This window comes from Oncorhynchus tshawytscha, linkage group LG09 (assembly GCF_018296145.1).
Source record: "Oncorhynchus tshawytscha isolate Ot180627B linkage group LG09, Otsh_v2.0, whole genome shotgun sequence".
Lineage (NCBI taxonomy): Eukaryota > Metazoa > Chordata > Actinopteri > Salmoniformes > Salmonidae > Oncorhynchus > Oncorhynchus tshawytscha.
Window position 1 is genome coordinate 16,917,007 of NC_056437.1, and position 26,592 is coordinate 16,943,598.

Below are 26,592 nucleotides of genomic sequence, written 5' to 3' on the forward strand. Positions count from 1 at the left end.
TTGGGACGTCCTTAACCTTACCCAACATTAACCATTTTAAATGTCAACTTCAATGGGGGTAGGGATGTCCTAAGGTTCCCAGATAGCATGGACCCTTCAGTTTTGGGTGGATTCACAATAGTTTTAAAGCTAATTTCCTGCAATTCTACACATTTTGCCATGACTTATGCCGGAGTGAGAGTGACTAACAAAATCAATGGGGGGCCCCTGGGCACCTGTACTGCGTGCCTGGTTGGTATTTGGCCATGATAGCTGGCTAGACAAATTTACCAATAAATAAAAAAATTGCTTCGCTGACAATGCTAATTGAGTGACTGTCAGTGACTAAAATAACAAGAGAAAAATTGCTGATGCACAACTACATTTTGAACTTGCACCTTGTGTATTCTAGTATTCTAACTCTCAACAGTAAGTTGAGACCCCGACTGAGTTCCTAAAAAATATATATACACTACTCAAAAAAACAAAGGGAACACTTAAACAAAACAATGTAACTCCAAGTCAATCACACTTCTGTGAAATCAAACTGTCCACTTAGGAAGCAACACTGATTGACAATAAATTTCACACGCTGTTGTGCAAATGGAATAGACAACAGGTGGAAATTATAGGCATTTATCAAGACACCCCCAATAAAGGAGTGGTTCTCTGCAGGTGGGGACCACAGACCACTTCTCAGTTCCTATGCTTCCTGGCTGATGTTTTGGTCACTTTTGAATGCTGGCGGTGCTTTCACTCCAGTGGTAGCATGAGACGGATTCTACAACCCACACAAGTGGCTCAGGTAGTGCAGCTCATCCAGGATGGCACATCAATGCGAGATGTGACAAGAAGGTTTGCTGTGTCTGTGAGCGTAGTGTCCAGAGCATGGAGGCGCTACCAGGAGACAGGCCAGTAAATCAGGAGATGTGGAGGAAGCCGTAGGAGGGCAACAACCCAGCAGCAGGACCGCCTTTGTGCAAGGAGGAGCAGGAGGAGCACTGCCAGAGCCCTGCAAAATGACCTCCAGCAGGCCACAAATGTGCATGTGTCTGCTCAAACGGTCAGAAACAGACTCCATGAGGGTGGTATGAGGGCCCGACGTCCACAGGTGGGGGTTGTGCTTACAGCCCAACACCGTGCAGGACGTTTGGCATTTGCCAGAGAACACCAAGATTGGCAAATTCGCCACTGGCGCCCTATGCTCTTCACAGATGAAAGCAGGTTCACACTGAGCACATGTGACAGTCTGGAGACGCCGTGGAGAACGTTCTGCTGCCTGCAACATCCTCCAGCATGACCGGTTTGGCGGTGGGTCAGTCATGGTGTGGGGTGGCATTTCTTTGGGGGGGCCGCACAGCCCTCCATGTGCTCGCCAGAGGTAGCCTGACTGCCATTATAGGTACCGAGATGAGATCCTCAGACCCCTTGTGAGACCATATGCTGGTGTGGTTGGCCCTGGGTTCCTCCTAATGCAAGACAATGCTAGACCTCATGTGGCTGGAGTGTGTCAGCAGTTCCTACAAGAGGAAGGCATTGATGCTATGGACTGGCCCGCCCATTCCCCAGACCTGAATCCAATTGAGCACATCTGGGACATCATGTCTCGCTCCATCCACCAACGCCACGTTGCACCACAGACTGTCCAGGAGTTGGCGGATGCTTTAGTCCAGGTCTGGGAGGAGATCCCTCAGGAGACCATCCGCCACCTCATCCGGAGCATGCCCAGGTGTTGTAGGGAGGTCATACAGGCATGTGGAGGCCGCACACACTACTGAGTCTCATTTTGACTTGTTTTAAGGACATTGCATCAAAGTTGGATCAGCCTGTAGTGTGGTTTTCCACTTTAATTTTGAGTGTGACTTGATAAATTTGATTTCCATTGATCATTTTTGTCAGCACATTCAGCTATGTAAAGAAAAAAGTATTTAATAAGAATATTTCAGTCATTCAGATCTAGGGGCGGCAGGGTAGCCTAGTGGTTAGAGCGTTGGATTAGTAACCGGAAGGTTGCAAGTTCAAACCCCTGACCTGACAAGGTACAAATCTGTCGTTCTGCCCCTGAACAGGCAGTTAACCCACTGTTCCTAGGCCGTCATTGAAAATAAGAATTTGTTCTTAACTGATCTTGCCTAGTTAAATAAAGGTAAACATTTTTTTTAGTGTTCCCTTTATTTTTTGGAGCAGTGTATATGTGTATATGTATGTGGTTTGTTTTTTGGTCAGAGGGCCCCCCTAATGGCCTAGGGCCCTAAGCGACTGCTTATGTCGCTTATGCATGGAGCCGACCCTGCTATAGAGAGCCATAGTAATGGTGTATTTTTGTAGGCACTAACTCCGTCTTGTTGCCCAAAGCCTATGGAGAAATTAATGGGTTTTTGGGATAGACGCCCAAAATAAGGTCTGTGGTAAGCACAGGCTTAGGAGATCTTATATGTTTTGTTCCATGAGCTAATCTTCATCAGCTAATGTCCCTTTTTTGTGCATTTTGAAGCATTTATTCAATCAAAACAAGCACATAAAGGCTTCATAGTTTATTAAGGTCATGTTAACTGACTGATATGATCTCATAGAACAAAATGTAGATCTCATAAGCCTGTGTGAACCTCAGACCTCATTTTCGGCATTGATCCCCATAACCCCATTCTTGCCCCATTAATTTTCCCCATAGGAATGGCTGAACGAACCAGAGGTAACTAATTTATGTTTTTTAGGATTACAAACTGGCGAGCTCTCAAGTAGCTCTGTATGAATGCAAATGACTTTACATTAATTACTGTCACACAGAATATATATTTATTTTTTAGCACATAGGATATCAATATTTATTAAACCATATAATTTTTCCCCAGACAAAATGTGTGACCAAATAAGTGATGCTGTCCTTGATGCATACCTAACTCTGGACCCTGACTCCAAAGTGGCTTGTGGTAAGTTTGTCCAGTTTTACATTCTCTAAAGCTCTTATATGTTAATAGACAAACAAGACTTTATCAATAGTTGTTTTTCATTATTTCATATCTGAATGACCTTTCACCTCAACATTACTGAACTCTTTCTGCACTAGAAACTGTTACGAAGACTGGTATGATCATGCTGTGTGGAGAGGTCACCTCCAAGGGTGTAGTGGACCTCGTGGAGGTGGTCAGGAACACCGTTAAGAAGATTGGTTACGATCACTCCTCCAAAGGTACAGTCACTCACAGAGCAGATTTAGCCTCAGCCAGGGTTACCAGCCTGTTCATGCATTTAGCAGTGGTACATCTAATCTGTGCAAGAGAACATCCACAATTTAATTAGAAAATACAGTAATTTGGTTTTGACAGATACAGCATGAGGTGAAAGACTAAGTGAAAGCGATTTACAGTGCCTTGCGAAAGTATTCGGCCCCCTTGAACTTTGCGACCTTTTGCCACATTTCAGGCTTCAAACATAAAGATATAAAACTGTATTTTTTGTGAATAATCAACAACAAGTGGGACACAATCATGAAGTGGAACGACATTTATTGGATATTTCAAACTTTTTTAACAAATCGAAAACTGAAAAATTGGGCGTGCAAAATTATTCAGCCCCCTTAAGTTAATACTTTGTAGCGCCACCTTTTGCTGCGATTACAGCTGTAAGTCGCTTGGGGTATGTCTCTATCAGTTTTGTACATCGAGAGACTGACATTTTTTCCCATTCCTCCTTGCAAAACAGCTCGAGCTCAGTGAGGTTGGATGGAGAGCATTTGTGAACAGCAGTTTTCAGTTCTTTCCACAGATTCTCGATTGGATTCAGGTCTGGACTTTGACTTGGCCATTCTAACACCTGGATATGTTTATTTTTGAACCATTCCATTGTAGATTTTGCTTTATGTTTTGGATCATTGTCTTGTTGGAAGACAAATCTCCGTCCCAGTCTCAGGTCTTTTGCAGACTCCATCAGGTTTTCTTCCAGAATGGTCCTGTATTTGGCTCCATCCATCTTCCCATCAATTTTAACCATCTTCCCTGTCCCTGCTGAAGAAAAGCAGGCCCAAACCATGATGCTGCCACCACCATGTTTGACAGTGGGGATGGTGTGTTCAGGGTGATGAGCTGTGTTGCTTTTACGCCAAACATAACGTTTTGCATTGTTGCCAAAAAGTTCAATTTTGGTTTCAACTGACCAGAGCACCTTCTTCCACATGTTTGGTGTGTCTCCCAGGTGGCTTGTGGCAAACTTTAAACAACACTTTTTATGGATATCTTTAAGAAATGGCTTTCTTCTTGCCACTCTTCCATAAAGGCCAGATTTGTGCAATATACGACTGATTGTTGTCCTATGGACAGAGTCTCCCACCTCAGCTGTAGATCTCTGCAGTCCATCCAGAGTGATCATGGGCCTCTTGGCTGCATCTCTGATCAGTCTTCTCCTTGTATGAGCTGAAAGTTTAGAGGGACGGCCAGGTCTTGGTAGATTTGCAGTGGTCTGATACTCCTTCCATTTCAATATTATCGCTTGCATGCACAGTGCTCCTTGGGATGTTTAAAGCTTGGGAAATCTTTTTGTATCCAAATCCGGCTTTAAAATTCTTCACAACAGTATCTCGGACCTTCCTGGTGTGTTCCTTGTTCTTCATGATGCTCTCTGCGCTTTTAACGGACCTCTGAGACTATCACAGTGCAGGTGCATTTATACGGAGACTTGATTACACACAGGTGGATTGTATTTATCATCATTAGTCATTTAGGTCAACATTGGATCATTCAGAGATCCTCACTGAACTTCTGGAGAGAGTTTGCTGCACTGAATGTAAAGGGGCTGAATAATTTTGCACGCCCAATTTTTCAGTTTTTGATTTGTTAAAAAAGTTTGAAATATCCAATAAATGTCGTTCCACTTCATTATTGTGTCCCACTTGTTGATACTTCACAAAAAAATACAGTTTTATATCTTTATGTTTGAAGCCTGAAATGTGGCAAAAGGTCGCAAAGTTCAAGGGGGCCGAATACTTTCGCAAGGCACTGTATATGTAGGGCTTGTGTTTCTTCCAGGATTTGATGATAAGATGCAACTGTGTAACTGTCTGCTTCTATTTGACTACTGTCTCCTACACTACATGTTGTGACTTACAATGTAGGATCTTAATGAGCCAATTTGCTACAGCAAGTTAATTGTCCTGCAGTAACAAGAAATGTGAATTATTATGTGGAATATATTCTTAATGGATATTTTTGTAGGTGTTGATACAGTTTTCATTGGGGCAAATCAATTCTGAAATTTTGAAAGTGGAAATTAAAACTTTAGAACCTTTTTTAAAGCTAAAATACACTACAAGTTTGCAGCAACAAAAGAGTGATCAAATGAAGATACTACATCTGTAAGGTCCATGTGCTAATGGATAATTCCTATTTCTTATTATCTTGTCAAGGCTTGTGCTTGTCAAGGCCAAACAAGGAAATTAATAATTGTAGTTGAAATCGGATATCAGCTTATTTTTTCGTTTATGGTGTCCAATTTCGGCATAGAGTAACAGAAAACAAATAACATTTATCCCATGTTTCGTTTAATTCATACCTGGAAGTACACGCCGCCTAATATAATATTCACAGTGCATAGCAGGTGTTTGCTTAGTCTGGGTTGAGCTGCAGTGTCGGCAGCAGAGTGCTGGGGACGAACAAAATCTGAATACAAGCTTTGGGTGGATAGGCAATGGCATGGCGAGAGAGCTTGGGGTTGTTTGGGAGGGAGTTTAGCCCCTCAGTGGTTCTTCCTGCTATTCTACCTTGGTTTCTCCCTCAGCCAGTGATAGATCTAAGGTTGCTTGAGAGGCTAAGTGTTGAGGAAGGAGTAGATTCAGTTGTTAGTGAACATTTAAGAACACAGTACTATGCTTTTTTAGATCCATCCAGATGGATCTAAGGACCCTAAAACAGGGAGGACAGGTGCAGCTTTTGGTGTTCCTGAGTTTAAGGTGGCAGTGACAAAAAGAGCCACGGATCATTTATCTGTTTACACAATGGAGTTGTTGGCCATACTTTTGGCTGCAGAGTAGGTGGAGGACGTGAGGCCAGACAGAGTAGTCATCTGCTCTGACTCCTGTGCAGCATTGATGAGCTTAAATTAATTTGTGTCTCAGAGCAGACAGGATGTGTTGTATGAGGTTTTGCAGTGTTTGTACAGGGTGAAACAGATTGTGGTATTTGTGACGTTCCTCTGGGTACCAGCTCATGTGGGAGTAGAGGGAATGAGGAGGTGGATGTTATCACCAAGCAGGCTCTTAAACATCCTAGTGTTGAGATGGAATTGTCAATCAGTAAAGCAGAAGCCAAGGGGTTAATAAGAGCAGTGGTTAAAAACAAATGGCAAGAGTTGTGGAATCAGGGAGATCCAGGAATAGTTGGTGGCAGGGAGGTCCTCAGGTCGAAGAGAGGAAAGTATAGTCACAAGGCTGAGACTGGGACACACAAGGCTAAATGGTACATTGAAATTTGTAGGGAAACATTAGACTGGGGGGTGTGATCATTGTCAGGAGGAGTTGAAAACATGTGCAGTTTCAGTGCAAGGAATATGTGAGGGAAAGGGATGGATTGTTATTAGATTTGAGGAATAATGGGGTTATTTTACCTTTATTTAAGTAGGCAAGTGAGTTAAGAACAAATTCTTATTTTCAATCACACCCCGCCAGTCTAATGTTTCCCTACTGCCTGTTCAGGGGCAGAACAACATATTTGTACCTTGTCAGCTCAGGGGTTTGAACTTCCAACCTTCCGGTTACTAGTCCAACACTCTAACCACTAGGCTACCCTGCCGCCCCGTTAAGCGAACTGGGGAAATCTTCAGGGGCTGTAGTATTTAATTATGTATTTCGTTTCCTTAGGGAGATTATATTATTGGGTATGATTTAGACCTTCACTGTCTCTGGTCCAAACTCCAGTCAATTTGGTGGCGGTAATGCACCTGAAAGTTGGTTGCCAACCGCCATATAAAATCCACAGAAGAAGAAGCAGGAGTCTAGGGAGTCAGCTCATGGGTGACGACGGATGGTCATGTTGAATACATGAAGAGAATTCCTGGTGCCCGGTGTCTGACCCGCTGGGTGAATGGGGAAAAAGGAAGTTTTTCGGTCCTGTTTTTTTATTTTTTTATAAAGAGCAAATACCTACGCATGTGAAGCTTGGTTACGTAAGATACGCCGTAAGAACTTTCGTCCAAAAACCACTGCCGTTTAAGAATTGTAAAGGATTTTGCCATGTTTCAAGTGTGTGCAGACTAACAGAGTATAGTGAAGAACGGTGTGTAGAAGGAGAATGGTGTGTAGAAGGAGAACGGTATTGCAATTGTGGTAGGGATCATGTTCCTGGAGTGCCATGTAAGGGTGAAGGAAATTGAGGTGGCAAGTGTTAAAGCGGTCGAATCGCTTATGCGGAGGCGATTAAAATAATTGAGAAAACAAGTGATGCTAGTGAAGATATATATGGTAGTGGAAACACCACGGCCTTAAGTAAATGTTTACTGTCTGACAGAATAAACGCTGTGTGTCTTTTAAAAAGGTGATTTTAAAAAAAAATATATTTTTTGCGTTCATTGCCACAGTTACAAATTGTAGAGCACAAGTCATAAATAACTTTTTTAAAAACTGGACATTATTGTGGCTGTGGCAGAAACGTTTTTGGGACTCAAGGATTTTACATCTGAAGACTTGCAAGAGGTACTGGAGCGGGAAGACCTGCCCTACCAGGTTCCCATTGAGCCTGTGTAGGGATCAGATCTGTTTCATTAATTTATTTTTAACAGAAAAGTTATATATTTTTTAATTTTGGGGGGGGAATCCTGTTTCCATCCCGTGTAGTTGTTGTCGGTATGCACATTAAATTGTGTGGTCGCCAAGATGCCGTAGAAGACGTTTCGGGCAGGACAGAGAAGGGATTAAGCAATTTTGTGACAGCCAGGAAGATACAACTTGGAATGTTAGCTAAGATGCTTAACTTATCATGAAGTTAGCATGCCAATAGGACGAACTCCACAACAACTGAACATAGTTGCTTGCACCACCTGGATAGCTAGCATTAGCCGGCTAACGTTACTGCTGACTGGTAGCAAGCTAGCAGGCTGGCTAGCTAGCCCTACCTGGCTACTGGCTATAGTCATGTTAGTTAGTGGAAGTAAGTTAGTCCCTCGACCAGCTACAAGATGAAGCTGCCCGGCCAGAGGTACCTGCTGCAGAAAGGTGAGATTTCTACAGTACTTTCTGTAGCTAATTTAGCTAGATAGTCTGTCCGGCTGGTGCTTATTGACTGAGTAGGCTAATAATGAACTGCAGTTATTGTGAATGGTTACCCATCTGGCCCTTTGCATAGCTATTTCTTACACATTCAATACAACTATATCCATTTAAGCTACAGTCAATGCTGATATTGTGTGTGTGTGTGTGTGTGGGGGGTCAGAACGTGCCTGCAAAAGGACAGACCGCATTTGAGCAGATCATCAACTTCATCCAGTTACATCAGCCAATACAGTAAGTTACAATCGGGGTCTGCCCTGACAGTCCTGAAGAACGTCGGAGAGGACTACATCTTCACCACGGCAAACAGATCCCTCTGTCCAGACCTTCAGTTCTGCTACCGGTAAGTTAGAGAAGGTGCCTAAGAAACTGGGTGATATTTTTAGGATTCAGGACAGTCTTGTGTTATGATGATTATCATAATTTCCTTTTGTATCTTGGTACATTTTACAGTATTAGTAGTGAACTTGTGGACACATCTTTGTGCTACTTTTACTTTTTGCACAGATTGTACCACAGTGTGTTCAGGCAGGCATATGGGGAACAGAATGGGCCTGAGAGGCATGTTGAGGAGTATAATCTTAGGTGCTGGCGATATCTGTGCCAAGATTGAGAACCTCTTGTAGGAACACCTCGCGTGGCGATCTATTCCCCACTGATGAAGCGTGTCCATCGGGCCAGACACAGTGAGGAGCTCTGCTTCATTGATTTCTCTGGGAACATGGAACAAGAGAACTGCAGAGGTTCCCACATCTGTGCTGGCGGTCTCCCCCTTGGGGTTTCCTGACTCAATCTGAGGATGAGGCCACAATCCTCCTGGAGTGTCTTCAACTGTTGAAGGACATCCTTAGGGAGGATGCCTTTGCAGGGAGTGGTCAGGCTGATCCTCGCCTCATTACAGATGACTGCAAGGCAGAGAGGGGAGCATTAGGGAGGCCATTTCCAGGGTCCAAACTGCTCCTCTGCACCTTCCACCTACTCCAGGCAGTGTGGCTGTGGAGAGAGGCATAGACCTGAGAGACAGGCAGACCCTCTTCGCTGTCCCAAAGACATCATGTATGACAGGGAAGAGAGAGTTGAGCCCCTCTATCAGCAGGCAGATCAAAACACATTTGTAGCCAGGTTAGTGTAGTATAATGAGGTGCAGTCTATTAACTTATTCTTTATTCTCAGTAACTTTTCAGTTTTAGTATTTTCTAATAGAAATTTACCCAGTCCTTGTTTGGGATATGTTGTTATTTGGGATACATTTTCCCTTTATAGTTTGTAACCAGTATGTGATAGTTCAAGTACATATTTCACTCTAATTACAGGTACAAGAAATTCACAACCTACTTCCATTGACTGTTCACTCAGCTGAATGCCCAACACTCTAGACATTGGGAGGAGCTGCCAACCTGAGGGAGTGACACCAATAAGGCAGCATGCGGATCCTTAAGGGTAAACTCCACCAAAGGACGAAAGTGTTAAATCTCCCTGTGCCTGAAGGCTTACTATGAGGCATGGGTGACTGACATTGTCCTTGGCCGCTGGGAAATGTTCCAGCACTCACATTTTCTGGCACAGGATAGTAGCGTCAACCCATCTGACATTGAGCAGGTAAATAGTGATGAATACAGGTTTGTAATACATTTTTTAAATATTATGTGGTCTTCTATTATTTGTTGTATCTTCTATTATAAGCTGTCTATCTTCTCTCTCCTAATGTCTGTCAGGTGTGCAGAGAAGCAGTACAGGGTGAAGGGCACCACACCAGGACAGACCTATACTGCAGACATGCATTTGTTCAGTAGGGCACACAGGAGCTCCATGCAGACACCAGGCTGCTGTGGTCCAGATATACAAATGCCTGTCCAGCAACTTCCTCCTGACAACATTGGAGATGAGGGATGCATTGCTGAAGACAACAGGAGGTAAAATAGTGGCAGTTTTATTGTTGTTTATGGTTACACAATCATTTTCATGTGAATATTTGATGTACCAAAGCAGAGTGCTGAAGTTGATTAAATATCTCTTACAGCAGTAATACCTCTATCTTCAACAGCCACTGAGACAGCCCAGTCAGTCACTAGAGGGCGAGGACAGCCCAGTCAGTCACTAGAGGGCGAGGACAGCCCAGTCAGTCACTAGAGGGCGAGGACAGCCCAGTCAGTCACTAGAGGGCGAGTGAGAACACAGACACCATGATGCATATGAGGCGACAATACAGAATGTAATCTTATTATTTGATTTATTAATCTATTTAAGCGTTTCACAATGAAAACATGCAACTGTTTTGAAGAGTTTCATATCTCCATTTGAATAATTCATCAGCATCTGGACAATTTGGTGATGTCACACCCCAGCTGGTGACTGAAGTAGTAACAACGAGTCCTTTTTTAACTTTAGCATTACCACAGCTATGTTACTTATTTGCTTTATGAAAGAGTATTATAAGGTACAACATTTGTTTTATTTATTATTGAATATATACAGCTACAGTTTAGGTGACGCAATGACTTCAACAAGAGGACCTTGCAAACGGTTCGTTAACAGATTAATAATCTAATCATCTCTACATATCTAGATTATAGACCAGGGTTCCCCAACTAGCAGCCCACAGTGATTTTATTTGGTCTCCCAAATATTCTGAGCAAAAAATATATACATTTATTTTTTGTTTTTATGTTGTTGAACATAAAATACTATAAAAACACTAGCAAATCAGCTCGAAGTGATTTTAATTGAGGAAATATGTTCCAAAGTATTCCCACGCATATTAGAGATACAGTTCCTTCGGAAACTGTTCACACCCCTTAACTTTTTCCACATTTTGTTACAGCCTGAATTTAAAATGGATTATATTGAGTTGTTTTTGTCACTGGCCTACACACAATACCCCATAATGTCAAAGTGGAAGTATCTTTTTTGAAATGGCTAACATTTTAATAAAAAGCTGAAAAGTCTTGAGTTAATAACTTTTTGAATGAGTACCTCATCTTTAGACCCCACACTTACAATTATCTGTAAGGTCCCTCAGTCAAGCAGTGAATTTCAACCACAAAGACCAGGGAGGTTTTCCAATGCTTCACAAAGGACACCTATTGGTAGATGAGTAAAAATAAAAACAGCTGATATTGAATATGCCTTTTTAGTATGGTGACGTTATCAATTACACTTTGGATAGTGTATACATACACCCAGTCACTACAAAGATACAGGAGTCCTTCCTAACTCAGTTGCTGGAGAGGAAGGAAATCACTCAGGGATTTCCCCAGGAGGCCAATGGTGAGTTTAAAACAGAGTTTAATGGCTGTGATAGGAGAACTGAGGATCGATCAACAACATTGTAGTTACTCCACAATACTGACCTAATTGACAGGGTGAAAAGACGGCCTGTACAGAATAAAAAATATTGCCAAACATGCATCCTGTTTGTATCAAGGCACTAAAGTAATAATGTAAAAAATGTGGCCAAGCAATTAACTTTTTGTCCTGAATACACATTGTTGTGTTTGGGGCAAATCCAATACAACACTTTACTGAGTACCACTCTCCATATTTTCAAGAATAGTGGTGGCTAAATAATGTTATGGTTATGCTTGTAATTGTTAAGGACTGGGGAGTTTTCCAGGATAAAAAAATAAGCACAGGTAAAATCCTAGTGGAAAACGTCTTCAGTCTGTTTTCCAGCAGACATTGGGAGATTAATTTACCTTTCAGCAGAACAATAACCTTAAACACAAAGCCAAATCTACACGGGAGTTGCTTGCCAAGAAGACCGTAAATGTTCCTGGGCAAATGTTGCACAATCCAGGTGTGGAAATCTCTTTAAAATTTACCCAGAAAGACTCACAGCTTTAATCGCTGCCAAAGGTGCTTCTACAAAGTATTGACTCAGTGGTGTGAATTATTTTCATTATGGGGTATTGTGTGTAGATTTTGAATTCCAGCTGTAAGAGCAAAATGTGGAATATGTCAAGGGGTATGAATACTTTCTGAAGGCACTGTATTTATGATTATGTACAAATATAAGCAAGGCTTGAAAATGTATGATTATTGATTATCATCTTGTGGTCAATTTGCAGAATACAAATGATTTTCAATCATGTTCCGGACCCCTGACTATCCTCTAAAGAACAAAAAATAATATTCCTGCGGCTGAATCTAGTTGATCCCTGACATATTTTGTTAGTATGTCACACTCACTGTTTACGAACTGACTCTGTTTGAGTTGCACAAGTGCAGCTTGCGCTTGTTGTTGGAAGCTGTTAGAAAGACACCCATTGGCCCACACCACAGAAGAAGTACAAACTTCCTCTTCGGAGTTCATACTGTTAGGTGACCTAAACTGGGATATGCTTAACACCCCGGCCGTCCTACAATCTCAGTTAGATGCCCTCAATCTCACACAAATTATCAAGGAACCTACCAGGTACAACCCTAAATCTGTAAACATGGGCACCCTCAGATATCATCCTGACCAACTTGTCCTCTAAAAACACCTCTGCTGTCTTCAACCAGGATCTCAGCGATCATTGCCTTCGTCCATAATGGGTCCGCGGTCAAAATACCACCCCTCATCACTGTCAAACGCTCCCGAAAATAATTCAGTGAGCAGGCCTTTCTAATCGACCTGGCCCGGGTATCCTGGAAGGATATTGACCTCATCCCGTCAGTAGAGGATGCCTGGTTGTTCTTTAAAAGTGCTTTCCTCACCATCTTAAATAAACATGCCCCTTTCAAAAAAATATACCTGCTGCAGCGCGTGCTGCTATGGTGACCAGTGAGATGAGAAGGCGGGGCATTACCTAGCAAAGACTTATAGGTGACCTGGAGCCAGTGGGTTTGGCGAGGGCCAGCCAACGAGAGCATACAGGTCGCAGTGGTGGGTAGTATATGTGGCTTTGGTGACTAAACAGATGGCACTGTGATAGACTACATCTGATTTGCTGAGTACAGTGTTGGAGGCTATTTTGTAAATGACATCGCCGAAGTCAAGGATCGGTTGGATAGTTTTACGAGGATATTTTTAGTAGCATGCGTCAAGGAGGCTTTGTTTGCGAAAAGGAAGCCAATTCTAGATTTAATTTTGGATTGGAGATGCTCAATGTGAGTCTGGAAGGAGAGTTTAGTCTAACCAGACACCAAGGTATTTGTAGTTGTCCACATTAGAGGTCGACCAATTAATCGGAATGGCCGATTTTTCAAGTTTTCATAGCAATCGGTAATTTTGGACGATTTTTAAAAAATAGATGTGTTTTTTATTTTTACACCTTTATTTAACTGTGCAAGTCAGTTAAGAACACATTCTTATTTTCAATGACGGCCTGCCCCTGAACTGCCTTGTTTAACTAGTCCAACGCTCTAACCACCTGCCTCACGAGGAGCCTGCCTGTTACGCGAATGCAGTAAGAAGCCAAGGTAAGTTGCTAGCTAGCATTAAACTTAAATCATAATCACTAGTTATAACTACACTTGGTTGACGATTTTACTAGTTTATCTAGCATGTCCTGCATTGCATATAATCGATGCAGTGCGCATTCGCGAAAAAGGACTCGTTGCTCCAACGTTTACTTAACCATAAACACCAATACCTTTCTTAAAATCAATACACAGAGGTATATATTTTTAAACCTGCATATTTAGCTAAAAGAAATCCAGTTTAGCAGGCAATATTAACCAGGTGAAATTGTGTCACTTCTCTTGCGTTCATTGCACGCATAGTCAGGGTATATGCAACAGTTTGGGCTGCCTGGCTCATTGCGAACTAATTTGCCAGAATTTTACGTAATTATGACATAACATTGAAAGTTGTGCAATGTAACAGCAATATTTAGACTTAGGGATGCCACCCGTTAGATAAAATACCGAACGGTTCTGTATTTCACTGAAATAATAAACGTTTTGTTTTCGAGATAGTTTCCGGATTCGACCATATTAATGACCAAAGGCTCATATTTCTGTGTGTTGTTATGTTATAATTAAGTCTATAATTTGATAGAGCAGTCTGACTGAGCGATGGTAGGCACCAGCAGGCTCATAAGCATTCATTCAAACAGCACTTTTGTGCGTTTTGCCAGCAGCTCTGCTGTTTATGACTTCAAAACCATCAACTCCCGAGATTAGGCTGGTGTAACGATGTGATGTGGAATGGCTAGCTAGTTAGTGGGGTGCGTGCCAATAGCGTTTCAAACGTCACTGGCTCTGAGACTTGGAGTAGTTGTTCCCCTTGCTCTGCATGGGTAACGCTGCTTCGAGGGTGGCTGTTGTCGTTGTGTTCCTGGTTCGAGCCCAGGTAGGAGCGAGGAGAGTTACGGAATCTATACTGTTACACTGGCAATACTGAAGTGCCTATAAGAACATCCAATAGTCAAAGGTATATGAAATACAAATGGTATAGTCCTATACTTCCAATAATAACTACAACCTAAAACGTCTTACTTGGACTCACTCATATTGAAGACTCATGTTAAAAGGAACCACCAGCTTTCATATGTTCTCATGTTCTGAGCAAGGAATTTAAACGTTAGCTTTCTTACGTGGCACATATTGCACTTTTACTTTTGTCTCCAACACTTTGTTTTTGCATTATTATTATTTTTAACTCTGTTTTATTAAGTTTTACACACACACAGACAAGACAAAGCGATATAAATAATATACTCAACTAGAAAAAAAATTGCTTTAAAGATACCATACTTTAGACAAGTTAAACTAGGTCCAGCACTGTGTGTGTGATGTCATCCATCTTGTCTCTGGCATCTCTTTTTCTAAGTTCTGGTAAGGAAACAAAGAATCACATGAGGTTATTGAGATGTCATTTAATATCAAACATGATTTACGTTATGTAAGCATTGTGTTACTTACCATGCAGACTATGATGTATTACCTCTCCATTACTCAACACATAATCCATTCTCACTGACTCCAATCCCATGGATACAAGAATCCCAGAAGCAGCTGAGGTTTATGGTTGCCACTACCTCGCCCTTGACTGTTTTGATGCAAAGCAACTTCAAGGTGCCAGGCACTTGCTTCAGACTACGGTGACTTTGGTTTCTTTCAATGACCTCACTGGGTGTTGTGTAGCACTCTCGTGGGTCCAGTAAGCCCCCTGGGCCTCTTGCTGGTACCTGCAAGTGTAGTTCTTGGCAAAGTTCAGGATACCCAATACTGTGTGCTCTGGGAGGTTGGCTTTCACTTTTGCTAATTGGTTGTTCTGCCAGTCCTTGATAAACAAGTGTTCTGAAAAAGCTTGAGCCTCTTGTTTCAGTTAATCAATAAGCATCTTCATAGATCCACACTTTCATACTAAATATCACTTTTTTAAGGTGTACTCTTGTTTCCATTTGTTACTTTTTGTCTGACAATCTATCTTTTCCACTCTACATCGGTGTCCTTTTTTAGGAGGGGGACAATACATGGCTCTGCTGTATGGACACCACAATCCTTGCACTGATACACTTAGGATAGTGGGAATCATTCCCTGTAGTTCTCACACATAATGACACTGCTGAATGCTTACACCCCTTTTATGGTTGGTGAATGTCTGCTCACCAGGTGGCCATTCGCTTTCTGTCATTTCAGTTTGGATATTTTCACAGTATTCGTAGAGGCAACCCACAAGTGTTGCACTTCTCTGTGGCTTAATGGTTCTTGGTCCAAATCTGTGAAATATAGCAGCTCCTATTGAGATACCATGGTTGGCTTTGAAACATTGTTAGTGCAGTGGAGGGGTCAAGAAAGCTGTTTGCCTTCCCAGTCTTCTTGCTCACCTTTTTCTTATCTGGCATTTTGAAACTGCTTCATATCATTTTTTCCACTACTGAGACTCTATGTTAATCTCTTTGTTTTTTTTAAGCTTACCTTTAAAAGTTTTCTACTGACCCCAAATCATTTTGCAAACTGACTCTGTAGTTTGTATTTCAAGATCATATTCAGTGAACAAGCCAAAGCCTTTCTAGTTGGAGATTGTCTGAACTCTGACAGGCCATTGGCTACTGCTTCAACAACTGCCACTTCCAACTTCCCCTCTGGTTCTGATGTTTTTCTGACAGAAAATAGCTGCTTTGTCAATAAGGGTCCATGTTTTGGAATACAGGCTTTAGCCCTTTTGAAGGGTCATCCTTCTGGCAGATGGACCCCGTACATCTTGCTCTGCTGTCTGCAAGGCTCTTTCAGAATGTTCAAGTTGCTTTCTCTGTTCCTCTAATTTATTCTCTAGTTCCTTGAGACGAATCCTCTCTGCCTCCAATTTCTCTTGTTTCACCTGCTTTGCCTGTTCTTTGTTCTGACCATATTTTCCCTGTCTTTTTGATTTCTCTTTCATGCTCTTTTGACCTAGCTGCTCTCTGTTCACATTTTTTTAAAGCCGTCTTTGCATTCTTCTTTTTCTGCTATTCTGTGAAGTGTTTTCTTAACACATTTCTGGTTTCTCTTCCTCTCCTCGCTTTGCTCTCATCTTCTGCATTCTCTGGGAAAGGCTTTTCTGCCTTCTCCCTTTCTGTGCATGAATGTTCCTCTTTTTTTAGGATACTATCAGCAAGAGACATCATGTCTGTTTTGTCCTTTGTTAAATATTCCACATTTTTTTAGGGTCTTTAATCTTCATGCTGGTTCTCCAACTTGGCTTTCTAGTTCCACGATTTATTTTCGGAGAGGATGGGACTCGTTCTTCTACCTTATTGCATCTTATGTGTAGCATGTACAGCACTTTTTAAGGAGCCATTCTGCAACTTTTTGAGCTTTGAACCTGTAAAAATCTAAATAAAATTTGATTGTAAATACCACACACAATTACATCAAATGCAATAAAAAGTGTATTTTAGAGCTGTCTAACTTCTGTCAGGCTATTTAAAATAATGTCATTGATTCATCATAAAGGACTATGAGTAGACCTATAGGGAAAACTGCAGATTTTAGAAAATGTTCAATTTCTTTTTTTCTCACACTATTTTTTTCTCTAAAAACTAGAACGTTGGTTGTTCTATATCCACAACAATTCTTAAACCACATCAGTAAAACATTTATAAAAATTGGTGTAGTTCTCTTTTTATTCAACTGTGCACCTCAGTTCCCCTTTTTAATTCAACTTCCCACCTCTCAATTAACCATTGTGTTTGGCTAGGTTGTTTCTGTAGGCTACTAGACATGTGATGGGAGAGTTTGCAAAACAAAATAATGCCCACCTGATTGATATAAACCATCATATCAATCTGCTAGGTATGCTTTCTTTGCAGTCAACATTTAATTGGGGATGTTTTGGGGGAAAGCCTTTAGAAATTAATTATGATTGTGCATGGCACTCATGTTGTGCATGATGATGGCTCTATGTAACACACTGTTTTTCAAGCCAGTCATAAACAGTTACCACACATTATGTTTGTACATTTCCAAACAATAATAAGCCAAATTAAAAGCTAAAACCTCTAACAAAAATGTGGGTACTTGAATTAGTTCAATTGTATTTTCTCTAGTATTTTGATGCCAGTCTCGGCACGCGTCGCGGTCTTTGATGGGGTTTAATGGCAGTTGGCATCAAATATTAATGGTGCATTACCGCCACCAGCTGGACGGGGTATTGAACGAGAAAATAAAAATCCATTGTGGGAGAGAGGGAAAACAACATCATACAAAAAAGACATGTTAGCAAACACAATCTATCATACTTCAATCAGTCCATTCCAAAATACATCCCTACACAGGCTAAGGGGTCTGTGAGGGTGGAACATTCAGCAACAGGATTTCTTGCAAGGCCTCTGCTGTGAAAACATGAAGTCCCAAGAAACGTTCAGCTGCATTCACAATTATTCTAATTTCTCTGCTTGTGCTGTACAGTTTCACAATTTGCAATGAATAATACAAGATCCACCTTGTTAACATGCAACATTTCACAGTCCCTCGGTTGATTGGAAAAACCTTCACTGGTCGTGGTGGCTGAGGAAGGACTTTTTCCTTTTTAGCATGGCCTTATTTCTATTACAACTTATTGGATGACTGCCATTCATATTCCATTCACCCAGCTCAATGTAACATCAATATGTTTAGGGTACTACATGATACTCAAGTTTTCCCTAAACCTATCATGAGGTTGCTACAACCTATCCCACGAATGAAAGTTTACAATTTAGGTGCACAGGTTGAGAAAATTCTGTCATTAAGGTGACAGACAGTGACATATTATTAAATACTGCCTTGCACACTCTTGCCTGCATCTAGCTGATCTAGGTTGTAATCTTAGTCCAACAGTTACAAACAAGAGTTGCTAGTGGACAAATTCAGGTATGTTTATCCCCATTTCCTTCCGTTTGCTTCTGTTTAAGAAACATTTTTCAACTGAATAGTTGGAATGAATATACCCCTGATCACATGCAAACGCAGAACTAGCAGCCACATACAAACAGAATGATCACTTTGCTCGTTGTGTGTGTGTATATATATATAATTCCTTTTCGCATCTACACGCTCGCTCACTTTTTTCCCCTATGCTTGTGGAGTTCAGTGCACAATACAACAGTTGTCTGTGACCAGGCAAAAAAAAAAATCATTGTCACCATATTACCTAACGTCATAGTCAACATAGTTATAGTAGCTAACGCGCTAGTCAACCCTCTACAATCATGCAATACAGTGTACAGCAAGCAGTTTAGTCAACTACTCACCACGTTTTATGCACTACAGTGCTATCTAGCTGTAGCTTACCATGATGCTATACCAGAGTGCTGTTGAGACTACTGTAGACCTTCATCGCAAAACAATGTTTTATCAATTTAAAATACATTTGAATATACTTACCAAAGTTTTTATCTTAAAATGATAACTTTTTATGTTTCACAATTTTTATTCTTCTGAAATTCACTGAGTAGTATGGTCCTCCCCTTCCTCCTATGAGGAGCCTCCACTCGGCTCTACTACCAACTAAGGGGCCTAGCCCGAGCCATAAACAGCCCCAGACCATTATTCCTCCTCCACCAAACTTTACAGTTGACACTATGCATTGTGGCAGGTAGCGTTCTCCTGGCGTCCGTCCGACTGCCAGATGGTTAAGCTTGATTCATCATGGTGGCAAGCTTTACAACACTCCAGCCGACACTTGGCATCGCGCATGGTGATCTTAGGCTTGTGTGCGGCTGCTCGGCCACTTGGTATTGAGTGTTATGACCGAGGATGGACTATTCAGCACTCTGCGGTCCCATTCTGTGAGGTTGTGTGGCCTACCACTTCGCGGCTGAGCTGTTAGCGCCTAGAGGTTTCCACTTCACAATAACAGCACTTACAGTTGACCGGGACGGCTCTAGCAGGGAGAAAATTTGACTAACTGACTTGTTGAAAAGGTGGCATTTCATGACGGACACACGTTGAAGGTCACTGAGCTCTTCAGTAATGCCATCCTGCTGCCAATGTTTGTCTATGGAGATTAATGGCTATGTCGGGGAGACATGCAGCATCCTCATGCTTATCAAACTTTGTGGCTGTGTTAGCACAGCAGGCTCTGGGGCCTTCTTGCCATGGGCACAAAAGGAGAAAATCATACCTGCAGTAATTGTGTAGTACTTTGTCTGTTCTCCTTTTTGTTTTGTCAACTTTTCTGCATTTTCTCTGTGAAGTGGGCTACTGGACTTTTGTTTCTTTTTCCACCTTTGCTTAGTATTAGCACGCGAGATATCTGATGTCTATCTATTTTAGATTTTTCTCGCTATAGCTATTAGGTTTTCCTCATTCTCCCTCAGCCTGGTGAATTGCATGCCTCCCCCTTGCTTTGGTAGCTAACTCAGCCTGCACTCTATTAAAAATATGTTTTCCCATCGGATGGGCCCCAGCAATTAATCTGTAAGTCTCTGCTCTCTCTCTGCTTTTGATCTGCGGTCATGTTTTAGTTGTGTTCTAGCTGGTTTCCAGTTGTTGGGCTCTGGCTTGCCGACCAAAACCGTGGTGGTTGGCTAGGCTAATAGCTAGTTGTCTAAATGGCTAACGGTAGCTGGCTGGATAACTTCATATAGCGATCATTCTTTGATAACTGGTTAATGGCATTATGTATTTCCAAAACTTTGGTTTACTTTAAGGTAGCTTTAAGCTAGCTGTTGATATTAACTGGCTGACTTCTGCAGTGGTAACTTAACATTAGCAGGCTGGTAGGGCTAACGTTAGCAGGTCAGCAGGACTAATGTTAGCAGGCTAGTTGCTAGCAAACTTGCAATTTGATTTGTAAATAAATTCATAAAGTCTTTGCTTGTTAGTTGGCAGAAAATGTCATTGAAACCAGTAGTCATGAGTGCAGACAATTTGGTTTAATTTGAAGTTATACATTTTGACGTTATTTCTGTTTACATTCTAGGGAATTGTCTGGCTTACCGGGTCCTCCATATTACATTACACCCAGGCAAAACATTTTCTGACATGACTTCGGCATTCTCATTGGTTTGATGTAGCTAATAACTTAAAAGTTGAAAAGTGAGATACAACTTTAACTAGCTAGCTAACTAATGATTTGCCTAAACACTTAGCTATATATTTGGGGTGAATAAGTTGCTGTACCAATAACATGCTGTCAATATGCTAGTGTAACTATGACATCAAAGCAAAACTTAACTTTTGCAGATGGATACCCTTTCACTACCTGTGGTGTGGGAAAATGATACATCAACACCCTGAAGAGATGTTTGTGGGGCACTCATAACATGTTTTTGAGTGATTAATGAGTATCATCTTCAAGGTTGATAAGGTAAGCAAATGCATGTCTTATTCTCGTAAATGTAGTCTATATATGAATTTGTAACAATTGGATCTTTCATTGCTTTAAACTAGTAACTAGCTCATTCTGATCATGTGTTGTAACTGATTGCTTCTAGAAAGAAAGGAACAAGTCAAAAAGACAGATTGAGGCCTTCAATTGAACTGAGGACAGAGAAATATGTGTGCACCGGGTCAAGGCTTCTTGCATGCATAACTTTTAGATGTAAGTTCTTCAATTCATTTTGGAAAAATAATATGAATTGCCATATTATTTTTTCTGCCCAAGCCTCATACACCTTAGTCAGGAAGAAGAGAATACTAGTAGACGACTGGCTCTTAATGATTAAGTCTAGATTGAAGATCATAATTAGTTGATTAGTTTGAAAAGGGGGAGGCTTACCTGAAACGTTTGACCCAAGTAAAACAATTTAAAGGCAATGCTGCCAAATACTAATTGAGTGTATGTAAACTTCTGACCCACCGGGAATGTGATGAAAGAAATTAAAGCTGAAATAAATCATTCTCTCTACTATTTTTCTGACATTTCATATTCTTAAAATTAAGTGGTGATCCTAACTGACCTCAGACAGCAAATCTTTACTAGGATTAAATGTCAGGAATTGTGAAAAACTAAGTTTAAATGTATTTGGCTAAGGTGTATGTAAACATCTGACTTCAACTGTATAATGCCAGTTTCAGTGAGAAGCATAGCAACATCAAGGTAACTTTGTAACAGCTGACCCCATTTTTCCAAAGCCAAACCCGACCATTAGCCACTGAGTACCTTTTTTTAAGATGCCAAAATAGAAAATGCTTTCAGTAACCATAATGTTGTTTTTGTTTTCTGATTGTTTCAGTGCATGTATTCAAAAATCTTTGGACGACGTACTTCCACAGGGCTGCCATCTACAAAGTTCACTCAAAAAGGCTACAGTTCTGAACTAAGTTAGATTTTTAGTTTTAATTCACATTCTCATCTCTTTTAAGCTTCAATTGGTTAATGGCTAATTGCTCAGTTATCACTTGGCTCATGTAAATTCTGTAGTTTCCCCTCTAAACATCCTAAGGTCAACATCCTCATAGTGTTCACATATTTCTCATGTCAATGTTGTTGCTACATAAAAATATTAAATAAACAATTTATTTGGGAAATATTCAGTCTTTGCTTTTTTCTTCATTAACATGCTGATGATTTGAAGTGTTGGATTTATTTTGTTCTGTTAAGACATTGAATGTTGTTTAGTACATTTTGTATGTTTAGTTTTCGGGGAGAAGCAAGTTAATTCCAAGTTACATATGAATTGGTTCGTGTAGATATGGCATTTCAATGTTAAAACACAAAGTAACTAAAAAAAAGTAACATTAGCATATTCATAAGGAGTTTACAGCAAATTTGCACAATTTCCCAGGATTGTTTGCCAGATGTTCACAAGTCGCTGCAAGTTTGCCACGACTCCTTTGTATGTGAAAATATGAGCTTGCCGCTGTCTGTTTCTACAGGTTATTACTATGACGTGTAACTGTATACAGTGTCTTCAGAAAGTACTCGCACCCCTTGACTTTTTCCACATTTTGTTGTTACAACCTGAATTTAAATTGAAAAACAAGTGTCACTGGCCTACACATAATACCTCATAACGACAAAGTGGAATTATGATTTAATAAGTTAACAAATTCATAAAAAGTGAGCAAGCCTAAATTAGTTCAGGAGTAAAAATTTGCATAACAAGTCACAGAATAAGTTGCATGGACTCACTGTGTGTGCAATAATAGGGTTTAACATGATTTTTCATTGACTATCATCTCTGTACCCCACTCATACAATTATCTGTAAGGTCCCTCAGTTGAGATGGGTGACAATACAAAAAGCAGACATTAAATATCCATTTGAGCATGGTGAAGTTAGTAATTACACTTTGGATGGTGTATCAATACACCTACTCACTACAAAGATACAGGCATAGTTCCTAACTCAGTTGCCGGAGAGAAAGGAAACCACTCAGGGATTTCACCATGAGGCCAATGTTGACTTTAAGCAGTGCGGCTTGGTTGGGTTGTGTTTCGGAGGACGCATGGCTTTCGACCTTAGTCTCTCCCGAGCCCGTACGGAAGTTGTAGCGATGAGACAAGATAGTAACTACTAACAATTGGATACCACGAAATTGGGGAGAAAAGGGGGTAAAATTCCCCCCCAAAAAAGGAAAAAAAAGTTATGTGAATATTTATAATGCTATTTCCGACTAATGTTGACAACACAATATGGCGGATATCTTTTTGGCTGCTTTGTTGTCTGAAAGCTGTACTCAGATTATTGCATGGTCTGCTTTTTCCATTTTCCATTTTTTGGAATCTGACACAGCAGTTGCATTAAAGAGAAGAATATCTCTAATTCCATGTATAACACTTGTATTTTCATCAACATTTATAATGAGTATTTCTGTAAATAGATGTGGCTCTCTGCACAATCACCGCATGTTTTAGAACTACTGAACGTAACGCGCCAATGTAAAATTAGATTTGATATAAATATGCACTTTATCGAACAAAACATACATGTATTGTGTAACATGAGTGTCATCTGATGAAGATCATCAAAGGTTAGTGACTAATTTTATCTCTATCTGTGCTTTTTGTGACTCCTCTCTTTGGCTGGAAAAATGGCTGTGTTTTTCTGTGAGTTGGTGGTGACCTAACATAATCGTGGTGCTTTCGCTGTAAAGCATTTTTTTTTAAAAATCAGACACTGGCTGGATTAACGAGAATTTGATCTCTAAAATGGTGTAAAATACTTGTATGCTTGAGGAATTTTAATGAGATTTTTGTTGTTTTGAATTTGGCGCCCTGCACTTTCACTGGCTGTTGGCGCTACCGTCCCACATATCCCAGAGGGGTTAACCTCTTGAAGCTAGGGGGCACTATTTTTATGTTTGGAAAAATAACGTTCCCAAAGTAAACAGCCTATTTCTCAGGACCAGATGCTAGAATATGCATATAATTGACAGATTAGGATAGAAAACACTCTGAAGTTTCAAACTGTCAAAACTTTGTGAGTTAAACAGAACTGATATTGCAGGCTAAAACCTGAGGGAAATCTAATCAGAAAGTGCCCCTGTTTTTTAAACCTCTCTGTTCTTAAGTATCCCTATTGCCCATTTAATGGGATATCCTTTTTCTATGGCTTCCCTAAGGTGTCAACAGCCTTTAAACATAGTTTCAGGCTTTATTTTGAAGAATGAGTGTGAACGACCACATTGCGTAAGTGGATAGGTGGGGGCTCTCAGAGTGATTTGTGCACAAAAGAGAAAGGCGGCCATTGTTACTCCCGGTCCTAGTGAAAAGCCAACTGTCCCGGTTGATATTATCGAATAGAGATTTGAAAAACACCCTGGGGATTGATTATAAAAAACATTTGACATTTTTCTGTGGACATTATGGATATAATTTGGAATTTTTGTCTGCGTTGTCGTGACCGCTCTTTCCGGTGGATTCCTGGGCATAACGCACCAAACTAACGGAGGTATTTGGATATAAAAAAAATATCTTTATTGAACAAAATAAACTTATAAACAAAATAAACAATAAACTTACACAAACGCCTGGATTGCTTTCGCTGTAAAGCATAATTTCAAAATCTGAGACGACAGGTGGATTAACAAAAGGCTAAGCTGTGTTTCGCAATATTGCACTTGTGATTTCATGAATATGAATATTTTCTAGGAATATTATTTGACTGTGGCGCTATTCTATTCAGCGTTGCTGATGACATAAATTAGCATCTGACTGAATAGCAGGCAGTTTACTCTGGGCACCTTATTCATCCAAGCTACTCAATACTGCCCCCCTGTCACCAAGAAGTTAATACAGTTAGATTTTAATGGCTGTGACAGGAAAAAACTGATGCAATTTAAAAAACATAACAATACATTCACAGATTTCACAACACACTGTGTGCCCTCAGGCCCCTACTCCACCACTACCACATATCTACAGTACTAAATCCATGTTATCGTGTGTGTGTATGCATGTGTATGTGCCTATGTTTGTGTTGCTTCACATTTTGAAGGCTTAGCAGGACAGGAAAATAGTCCAATTCACACACTTATCAAGAGAACATCCCTGGTCATCCCTACTGCCTCTGATCTGGCAGACTCACTAAACACACATGGTTTGTTTGTAAATGATGTCTGAATGCTGGAGTGTGCCCGTGGCTGTCCGTAAATTAAAAAAAACAAGAAAATGGTGCCATCTGGTTTGCTTAATATAAGGAATTGGAAATTATTCATACTTTTACTTTTGATACTTAGGTATATTTGAAACCAAATACTTTAAGACTTTTTCTCAAGTAGAATTTTACTGGATGACCTTTACTTGAGTCATTTTCTATTAATGTATCTTTACTTTTACTCAAGTATGACAGTTGGGTACTGTTTCCACCACTGTCCGTAAGGTGTATTTTTGTATTTTAAATCAAATTTTACTGCTTGCATCAGTTACTTGATGTGAAATGGAGTTCCATGTAGTCATGGCTCTATGTAGTACTGTGCGCCTCCCATAGTCTGTTCTGGACTTGGTGACTGAAGAGACCACTTGTGGCATGTCTTGTGGGGTATGCATGGGTGTCCGAGCTGTGCGCCAGCAGTTTAAACAGACAGCTCAGTGCCATGTCAATGTCTCTCATAAAAACAAGTAGTGATGAAGTCAATCTCTCATCCACTTTGAGCCAGGAGAGATTGACATGCATGTTATTAATATTTGCTCTCTGTGTACATCCAAGGGCCAGCCGTGCTGCCCTGTTCTGAGCCAATTGCAACTTTGTGGCACCTGACCACACAACTGAACAGTAGTTTACTGAAAGTCAGTGGCATGTCATTAGTAAAGATTGAAAAAAGTAATGGGCCTAGACAGCTGCCCTGGGGAATTTCTGATTCTACCTGGATTATGTTGGAAAGGCCCGCTGTGTTCTGTTAGACTGGTAACTCTTTATCCACAATATAGCAGGGGGTGTAAAGCCATAACACACAAGTTTTTCCAGCAGACTATGATCAATAATGTCAAAAGCCGCACTGAAGTCTAACAAAACAGCCCCCATAATTGTATCATCAATTTCTCTAAGCCAATCATCAGTGCTGTGCTTGTTGAATGTCCTTCCCTATAAGCATGGTGAAAGTTTGTCAATTTGTTCACTGTAAAATAGCATTTTTAAAACACAATTTTTTCCAAAAGTTTACTAAGGGTTGGTAACGGGCTGATTGGTCGGCTATTTGAGCCAGTAAAGGGGGCTTTACTATTCTTTGGTAGCGGAATTACTTTTGCTTCTCTCCAAGCCTGGGGGTACACACATTCTAGTAGGCTTAAATTGAAAATGTCAAATATGAGTGGCAATATCGTCCGCTATTATCCCCAGTAATTTTCCATTCAAGTTGTCAGACCCCAGTGGCTTGTCATTGTTGATAGACACCAATAATTTTCTCACCTCTTCCAGACTCACTTTATAGAAGGCAAAATTACAATGCTTGTCTTTCATAATTTGGTCATATAGATATCTGTCTGGATGTGTAAGTGTCATCATTTGTTGCTGGCATGGCATGCCTAAGTTTGCTAATCTTGCCAATGAAAAAAATCATTAAAGTAGTTGGAAATATCAGTTG

The 26,592-nt window shown here is 40.7% G+C and overlaps 1 protein-coding gene across 6 annotated transcripts in view; it reads left to right on the forward strand.

Annotated features, from left to right (window-relative positions):
• Positions 1–26,592, forward strand: part of mat2al (methionine adenosyltransferase II, alpha-like) — a 37,517-nt gene that overhangs the window by 746 nt on the left and 10,179 nt on the right. For 2 of the 6 annotated variants that reach the window (XM_024431036.2, XM_042326619.1), the window contains exons 2-3: positions 2,832–2,909; positions 3,047–3,169. In XM_024431036.2, coding sequence (XP_024286804.1) covers positions 2,832–2,909; positions 3,047–3,169 — 201 coding nt within the window. Of the gene's footprint in view, positions 1–2,650; positions 2,672–2,831; positions 2,910–3,046; positions 3,170–4,957; positions 8,177–8,393; positions 9,353–9,543; positions 9,830–9,945; positions 10,144–26,592 lie in introns of those variants that run through there. The other 4 variants (XM_042326622.1, XM_042326621.1, XM_024431035.2 and 1 more) reach the window with 4 other exon arrangements.